The 9,394-nt window shown below is 43.7% G+C and overlaps 1 protein-coding gene across 1 annotated transcript in view; it reads left to right on the top strand.

Moving 5' to 3' along the window:
• Nsfl1c (NSFL1 cofactor) overlaps positions 1-8,897 on the top strand; it is a 19,108-nt gene extending 10,211 nt beyond the window's left edge. The window contains exons 6-9 of the mRNA XM_055602683.1: positions 1,220-1,329; positions 2,419-2,556; positions 7,032-7,196; positions 8,489-8,897. Of these exons, the coding sequence (XP_055458658.1) occupies positions 1,220-1,329; positions 2,419-2,556; positions 7,032-7,196; positions 8,489-8,651 (576 nt within the window). The 3' untranslated portion in view covers positions 8,652-8,897. The remainder of the gene's footprint in view (positions 1-1,219; positions 1,330-2,418; positions 2,557-7,031; positions 7,197-8,488) is intronic.
• Positions 8,898-9,394: the final 497 nt, after the last annotated feature.

Below are 9,394 nucleotides of genomic sequence, written 5' to 3'. Positions count from 1 at the left end.
GTGTGTGTGTGTGTGTGTGTGTGTGTGTGTGTGTGTGTGTGTGTGTGGTGGGGGTTCTCTGGTAATTTGGGGATAGTTGACGAACCTCCTTCAGAATGCCAAAGAAGACCTGAAATGTGAATGGATTTGGTTGGTCGGTTTTGTTTGGTTTGTTTCATTTTGTTTGTTTGAGTCTTATTTTCCACATACATAAATACACACACTCCTTCCATGTAATAATACTATATAATTTTGAGTGTTTAAAAATTTTTAACATGGGGCTGGAGAGGTGGCTCAGTGGTTAAGAGCACTGTCAGCTCTTCTAAAGGACATGGATTCAATTCCCAGCACCAACATGGCAGCTCACAACTGTCTATACCACCAATTCTAAGGGATCTGACACCTTCACACTAATGCACATAAGATAAAATTAAATTATTATTTTTTTAAATGTTAACATTATGCTACAAAGTACATTATCATAGCATTGTGTACATTTCATTTCTATGGTGTATATTTTAAATTACTTTAGTCTTACTTCAAAATGAAGTCAAGCAAGAAGAAAGTAAAACTTTTATAGACTTGCAACAGTACATTACTTGTTAGCCTTTTAGACCCTTGTCTGTGTGTATAGGGAGTTGTTGACAACTTGTACATATCTTCTTTCTTCTTGATATTTATTTGTAATTTTTAATTATGTGGCGAGGGCATATACACATGATTACAAAGGCCAGAAGAAGGTGTTAGATCTGTAGGAGCTAGAGTTGCAGGCAGCTGTGAGCCACCTGACATGGGTGCTGGGAACCAAACTTGGGGCCTCTGGAAAAATACTACATGTTCTTGACCACTGACTCCAACCCCAGAATCATTTTTAATAACTGCAAAATAGCTGAGTAGTAGATTTGACACTGGCGTTGATTATGGCACAAGGTACACATGAAACACAGTGGCAGGGATACAGTTTGGGAGCCACAACTGTGATTGAGCCATCTCAATCACCTCACTAGTCTCTTTAGAACAGTCTGTTCTTTCTAACCCGAGTCACAGCATGTTCCTAGTTTAGGTTGGTGCTTGCATACTTGTTTATTGATACCCCTTTTCATGAACCTGGCTGTCTGACTGTTGATTTTTGTATACTGATGTGGTGACATAGTAAAAACCTACTCATTTGCGGGTTCAGTTTGCATTTTCTAGTTTCCTGTCATTGTAGCTAACTGCTTGTCACCTCCTGTTGTCACAGGTTCATGTCGTGCTGAAGCTCTGGAAAACTGGATTCAGCCTAGACAGTGGTGAACTTAGAAGCTACCAAGACCCCGCCAATGCCCAGTTTCTGGAGTCTATCCGTAGAGGGTAAGCAGAAAAGCACACATTCATCCCACTTTAGTGAATGAGGTGTCAGGTCTGAAAGGAAGAAACAACATTATTAGAAAAGTAAAGTTACTAAAACAGATATAGCACAACTGACAAAAAGATTCACAGATCACTCTAGGAAACTTTGTCCATTTTTTGCCCTTTGCCTTGAGGCAGAGATAAGTAGCCAAATAAATAGGCTGTGCTGTGACTGAGAAGGTGGAGGCAGCCAGGTAGCCACATCCTTGGCCAGAACCTGTTGACTTCAGCATGACTGGTTTCCCTCTCCTTGGGTCATTTGTGGGCCATTGCTGTGCAGCTGTGGTACTGGGGTCCTCTACTGCCCAGTTGCTTTCCTCATGAACAGCTTCAGGGGTGTTGAAAGGAGACAGGGAGAGAGAGAGAGAGACAGTGAAGGGAGAAGGGCTTGAAAAAGTAAAGGGATTAAGAGGTTCTCACCTTTTGCACTGTTCTAGTTTGCTTTCTGTTTCTGTGGTTAAACACATAACCAACAGCAACTTAAGGGAGAAAGGGTTGTTTTTTTGTTTGTTTTTGTTTTTTAGCTTACACCCGTCAGGTGGCAGGGTGCTTATTAGCTTGCTCAATGACTCTTGTTCAATTGGCTTTCTTATATAGCTTGACTCACCTGCTTAGAGGTGGTGTGTTCCTCAATTTGCTAGGTGTTTCCACATCATTTATCAGTGAAGACAGTCTCTGAGACATGCCCACAGGCCATTCTGGACAAATCAGTTTTTCTTTTTTTATACTTAATTTTTTTATTTATTATTTATACAGTATTCTGCCTGCATGTGTGCCTGCATGCCAGAAGAGGGCACCAGATATCATAGATGGTTATGAGCTACCATGTGATTCCTGGGAATTGAACTCAGGACATTTGGAAGTATAGCCAGTGCTCTTAACCTCTGAGCCATCTCTCCAGCCTGACAAATCAGTTTTTCAGTTGAGGTTCCCTCTTCTCAGATGACTCTAGGTGGTATCAAATTGACAGTAGAAACTTAACCATGACACCCTTTTTGCTAGTGTGTCCATCCTTCTCACAGTGAACTCTAACATCACCTTTTTCTTCAGGGAAGTGCCTGCAGAGCTTCGGAGGTTAGCTCACGGTGGGCAAGTGAACTTGGATATGGAGGACCATCGGGATGAGGACTTCGTGAAGCCCAAGGGAGCTTTCAAAGCCTTCACTGGCGAGGGCCAGAAACTGGGCAGGTGAGAAGCTGTGTTGAGGGAAGCTAGATAGTCAGTCCCACCAGCCAATCCTGTGTTCTCACTGTGAAGAAATCGTTACTGGGTAGAGTAGTTGAGTTTGTTTCAGGGGAGGAAGAGTAAGGAGAATATGAGTTCTGATTTAACTCTCTGCTCATCTTCACTTCATAGCTGTGTGGCCTTAGACTGCAGAGCCTCAGTTTCCTTGACCATAAATTAAGACTGATGAGAGGCCTTATCCCACAGGATTATTGTTGGGAGAAGTAAAGGAACTGGTGGCATGTAGCACTGCTTGGCATGAGCAGTAGGTGTGACATAACTGCTGCTTTGACTCAGAATCCTGAGTATTGGGGAAGCTGCAATCTCCAGGATGCTGTAAGCCTAGAATAAGCATGCCCTGGGGTTAAGGAACTTCCAAGTTCCTACCCAACACTGCCTCCCAGGAGTATTGCTCAGGATATATGGAAGCACAAGGTCTTTATAGCCCTTGGAAAGGCTGCTACTCCTTTGGAGATAAGACTCTTAGTTTGTAGCCAAGAAAAAACTGGAACTGTTGCCCCCAGCTGACCTTATACTCAGGATCCTCCTGCCTCAAAGTGCTGCAGTTAGAAGCATGTACCACCTATCACAGCTAGGTCCATTATCTTTTTCATTATCCAGAATAATTAGGATCTAAAGGTCCAATTTTATTTCAGGTTTACTTCAGAAATAAAATAGAACTGAGATTTGGGGGTTTTGTTTTTCAAATTATATATAAAAGGTTATATTGTATAGTGAATGGGTCATTTATCTCAGTTTAAAGGCATTGAGAAAATTCTTGAGTTGTGTTGAATATTTGTGATGATTTTAGGCTTCACATCCATTCCTTTGATCAGGAGCTTACCCAACAATGTGATAAAGGCTGTATGTAATTCACAATTGTAAGCACCAGGAATGCCTAAGGCGCTTCTGGAGATGAGTGGGGAGTTTTGCTGCTCCTAGGCCATCTGCAGCAGTGGTTTGTGAGGGATGGGACTGAGTCTCAGGATTTGTAGTTGTTGAATAAAGAAGCTTAGCACTAGTTCATTCCATTGTGGAGGTGTTAACGAAAGCTCTTCCCATGAGAGAGGCTTCCTTTTCCTTGTGTTTTCAGAGAGACACCAAAGAAAAGCCTCATTATAGACCTTAACCCTCACCTTCCCTGCCCATGGGTGAAATTTCCTTACTGCCTTGTAGGTGACTAGCTGGTGGATTGCAGTGGCTTAAGTGAAAGCAGTTCTCTAGAGACTAGGCAGAGGGCCTGTCCTGTGAACAGATGGGCATAGCTGCCCTACAAAGTAGGTAGAGTGGTTTGGGACTAATGTTCTGTGAGCAGATTGCTCTTATTTAAACAATCATAAGGCTCAGAATTGGAGTGTCTGCCTTCTCTCTTGTCTTTTCTGAAAGAGCATTTAGAGCTTATGGTTAGACCTAACACCTCATAAGTGATTTTGGTCCAGGATTCTGATGACCTTGAAGAATGATAGTGTGCAGGTGTTTGAAGTTTTCTGCTGTTTGTTGTGTACTGTATTAACCTCTCTCTCAAACCCATCAAGTCTAGTTTGTTGTTGTTTAATTGAGGAAACTGAGTCTTAGGGTCAGGTTCTTCAGATCTGCCTAATTTGTGTAGTTCCAAGGCCTGGCCATGAGTTGAGAACACAGGCTAGACCCAGATGTTTAGGATTATACCCTGGGTCCTCCACCTCAAGTCAGTGCTTGAGGTCTCACTGTGCCTCGGTTTCAAAAAAAAATTTTTTTTTTTTTTTAAATACTGGAATGCAGAAAAAAAACTTGAAGCAGGCAGGAGAAATGGCTCAACAGTTAAAAGCACTCAGAGGTCCTGAGTTTGAGTTTGATTCCCAGCACCCACATGGTGGCTCACAACCATCTAATGATATCTGATGCCCTTTTCTGGCATGCAGGCATACATACAGATAGAGCACTAATAAGTTTTAAGTAAAAGAAAAAAAATTATTTAGTGTGACCATATTGGGAAGAAGATGAAAGAATGACTCCCATACCCAACCCCAAATCCTTTTCAAGATTTTGTTTTAGTTTTTGAAACAAGGTCTGACTTTGTAGCCCAGGCTAGCCTTGAACTGGTACTAAACCATCTAGCCAGCCTGAGAAAGGATTTTTAATATCAGAGTATTTTCAGAAGTTAGATTTAATGAAAGCTTGGCTGGTGTGATATACAGGCTGTTGAGGGATACTTCTCTTTCCCTGTCTCTAAGATGGAGATAATTTCCATCTCAAATGATATTCATATTGATTCAAGAAAATTGTGGCTGCAAAGCCGTCATAGGCGACAGGAGCACAGAGTGAGTAGAGGTCACTGTCAGCGGACTCCAGCCACCTAATAGACACCAGGTGCTGGAATAGCACTCTTGACTCCAGGCTTAGGTGTGACTGCTGCTCCTGGTGAGCCGCAGCCTCCATGGAATGTCAGGTAGTGAGGCTCTTAGAGGTCAGAGATGGGCTCCTGAGAGCCTAGATGGACAGTCAGTGTGATACTTGCCACTGTCCGAGGCTTGGATGTTACAGGCCAGGAATCTGACATAATGTGAGCTCCTCTCATATATGTGAGCATGGTTGGTATGCTTTGGCTCCACTTTTAATTCTTTTGGCCCTTATGTCTTCACAGAAGAGGATGTCCACTTCTTGGCCATTCTTTGCTATTTTTGTTCCTGGGTAGTGTTTCCTAAATAGTTCCATGAAGTGCTTTTCTGCAGGGGTTAACAGATATACCATGTAAAAGGACCTAGTATTGAGTCTCTTGAGACCTTCAATTGGTTAGTGGCTAGTAATGGAGCTGTTAAACTGTTCTATTCCCTGAACTTTGCAGATTTGTCAAGGGACTAGGGTCCTGTGAAACATACATTGGAGAGTACTTTCAGCTGGGCATTATTCCTTTGTAAAGATTTATTTTCTATTATTTTTAGTCATGTGTACTTGTGTATATTTGAATGTGGGTATGTGCATGTAAGTGCAGGTATCTGTGGAAGCCAGAAGTGTTGGATCTCCTGGAGCTGGAGTTAAAGGTGGTTGTGAACTAGGAACTTAGCTCAGATCCTCTGCAAGAGCAGTATGTGCTCTTAACCTCTCATCTCTCCAGACTCCTCTCTTTTTAGGCCATAAAGAGGAAAGGGAGGATGAGGTCTGAGAACTGACCTAATTAGAAGCTTTGTGCTGAGATGAGTGAGCTTTCACCTAGTGATCTATCTTCTCTTCAGAGATCGAGGCCAAATCATCTGCTAAAAGAAAGGCTGTGCTGGTAGGTGATTCAGAGAGCAGGAGAGCTGCAAATGGCTTTAGAAAAATGAGAACCTTACGTGTATTGTATTTGTCAGCCACACTGAGTACATATGTAATTCTTCCTTTAATCCTCACTAAAACTTAAAAAGCAAGCCTGTGTAACCCTTGTTAAAAGTCCTTGCTACTGAAAGTCCTGTACTGAAAGCTGGGCATGGTAGAACATGCTCGTAATCCCACTACTATGGAAATTGTAGTTGGAAGACTACCATATGTTGTAAGCCAGCCCAGAACTATACAGTGAGTTCTAGGCCAGCATGGACTGCATAGTAAGATCTTGTCTCAATAAAAACAAAAATAATGGAACTTGAGTAGCCCAAGGACACACAGCTAATGGGTGAATTTGGACCCTGGTCCATCTCATTCTTAAGATGTTAGTACTAATAACGGACAGATGCTCTATCCTAGTCATTGTTTAATTAATGCCATAGCTGACCTTCAGGAATCCTTACTTCACCACTGCCATACACGGCACATATGAAACGCACTTGTGAGTAAGTTCATACTATAGCAGTAGTTCTCAACCTGAGAGTTGTGACCTCTTTGGGGGGTGGTCAAACAACCCTTCAACAGGGTTCACCTAAGAATATAAAAAAACACAAATATTTACATTATGATTCATAACTGCAAAATTACAGTTGTAAAATAGCAGGGAATTTTTTATGGTTGGTCATCACCACAGCATGAGGAATTGTGTTAAAGGGTGGCAGCATTAAAGGTCGAGAGCCACTGTACTAGAGAGTGCCTGCCTAAAGAGCATAACACAACCAGTCGCTTGCCAGGTTTTACCAAGGCTGCCTTAGTCACAGATTTGGAATGCATCCTCCAACAACTTCACTGAGGCTGAGACTTCCTTAGCCTCACAGCAGTCTCATCTCTGCCACCACAGGCTGTCCTTTCTCTAGCCTTTGTCAAATAGAACAACCAGGTTGAGCACTTGACCTGAGTGATTGATTGTTGCTTGCTGTCTGAGGTAAATTCCTCTGGACAAATAGATTAGGTTTATGATAGCAGGATTCTACCAATCTTAGTCATTGACAACAGCATTAAATTCAGGTTCAGGCACATAGCAGTTGCTCAGTGAGAACCCAGAGTTGCTTGTGAGGACCTTGTTTCTACACTGCCCTGATGCACTCCTTTCCCCTCAGCACGGCCCCCCAGGTACTAAACACCAGCTCTCCAGCCCAGCAAGCAGAAAATGAAGCCAAAGCCAGCTCGTCCATCTTAATCAATGAGGCAGAACCTACCACAAATATACAAATCCGGCTTGCAGATGGTGGGAGGCTGGTGCAGAAATTCAACCACAGCCACAGGTACCTCCTCTATTTGAACTACCTTTTGCCCGTAGTATCTAACCGTCTAATCCCAGAGTGTCCTGGAGTCCAGCATGGATCTGTGGGAAGCATGCAGCTGTTCTCTCTCTTGGACACCATCTACCAATCCATGCCTTCCCTGAAGGAGGCAGTGGGTTGGGATGATGAATGTATAAGTACCTGGGTCTGTTCACATCTCAACTATAGGTCTCATTCCTCTTCATCAGGATTAAGCCACCGGGTTCCTTATTCAAAAGAAGTACCTTTGTGATTTTTTTTAAAGATAGGGAAATTGATGCATCATGGAATGAAGAGACTAGCAGGGGAGGTGCTAGGGGCTATATTACCAGTGAAGATGCTTGGCAGCTCCTTTCTCTAAAACAGGGCATTTAAGTTTCATCCGAGGTGGACCAGCCAAGCCAGGACTCAGGTGTGGGCCATTGAGAAGTTTGGCAGTCCTTGATTGCCAAGCAAGTAGGCCTTTGGGATAAAAATATAAAGCACCCAAAGATCTTCCCAGAGTTTTCTAAAAATGTTCCTAATGTTGGTGCTTCCCTCTGAGAGGGTTGTGACCCATCTCATTAACTAGTTACTGCTTTAGTTTCACCTCACTGGTTAACCCCACCCAGTGACAGCCTGTGCACAGTGTGGGTGAGGGGCCTAAACTGCATCTTATATGTCCAGGCTGTCATGAGCTACTATTACATAATAGCAGAAAGACACTTGTTGACAGAGTATAGGGAAGAATATTGTTCCCAGTGACTTCATCCTTGTGACTCCCAAGTGCAGGACAGTGTCTGAAGGGGGGGTTCCTAAGACTAAGGAGTTGCTGACATACAGTTGAGAAGTGCCCCCATAACACCTAAAGAAAAGACATTTGTCCAGCTGTGATTCATAGTCTGTAGGCATAGGCAATAGTCAGATGATCCAGAAGTGTGTGCTGACAGCCGGTGCAATGGCAGGATGGGAGCAATTAAAGGCAGCCTTCCTTGGTAAAGAGTCCTGAAGTAGAATAGGGTAATGAAATGAAGACAAGAAAGGTGAGTGAAATAAGGCAGGCCTTAAGACTTCAGGAAGATTGTCCCTGCCAGGAGGAGGGAGCTTTAGGCAGGGGAAGGAATGAGCCTGATGTGTTTCCACATGACAGCTTTGGCTGCTCTGTAGAGAAGGGATGCAACAAAGCAGGCATGGTGAGAAGGAGCCTCCAGATGTTTTCCTCTTCCCAAGGGCAAGGGTTGGGGACAGCAGCAGAGAACCCTGCTCATTACCTCCCAATTACCCTGCTCCTCCAGGATCAGCGACATCCGGCTTTTCATCGTGGATGCCCGGCCAGCCATGGCTGCCACCAGCTTTGTCCTTATGACTACCTTCCCAAACAAAGAGCTGGCTGATGAGAACCAGACCCTGAAGGAAGCCAACCTTCTCAATGCTGTCATCGTGCAGCGGTTAACATAACCGCCTAGCTGCTGCCTCACCTCCCTGTGTGTCTCCCATGACTGCAGCCATGCCCATGGGATCACCCGCCCGCCCCTATACACACCCAGCCCTTCCAGTGCCACGTCTCATCCGTAGCTCTGGGTTCTTAGACTTCAGTTGGACATTTGTTTTCTCTTTAAGTTGTATTTCCTGGGTTTTTGTGATGATCAATGGACTTTAAAGAAAAAAAATAAAAAACCAAAAAAGTTGAAGAAATACCACCAATTCTGTTGTGTAGAAATTCCCAATGGAGCGGTATTTGATTGCTAGAAAATCTTACTGTGGGGCATGGTAGAGGGACTTTTTTCATCCTCTGCATGAAAGTTACTCATCTCCTGCTGTGTTCTGCTGCAGGTGGTTGTGTGGAAGATTCTCCCTTTATAGAGAAGGAAGGGGAGCATGCAGGAAGGGACTACAGCCACTGCCTTCCATGAGAACATCTCACTTGCTAAATGTTCATAGTTCCTTTCAGTGAAGATGAATACCCTTTCAGCTCCCTCATCACCCGCACTGGTCTGCTTGGTGTGGCCTGCTTTCTGTCATTGCCTTTTTTATTTGAAAGCAGTCTTGTGTGGCCCTGGAAGTGGAGTCTCCCCCATTGGGATGTGCCACATGACAACCTAAGTTGAGTTCAGTTAGCATGTCTGTCTAAGAGAAAAGCAGAGTGTGTCACTAATGCTAGTGACAGATTCAGATACGGGGGTGAGTGCCTCTTATCTCAG

Source organism: Psammomys obesus, unplaced genomic scaffold, assembly GCF_907164565.1.
Source record: "Psammomys obesus unplaced genomic scaffold, mPsaObe1.curated_primary_1811, whole genome shotgun sequence".
NCBI lineage: Eukaryota > Metazoa > Chordata > Mammalia > Rodentia > Muridae > Psammomys > Psammomys obesus.
This window is presented reverse-complemented; position numbering and strand designations above follow the sequence as displayed.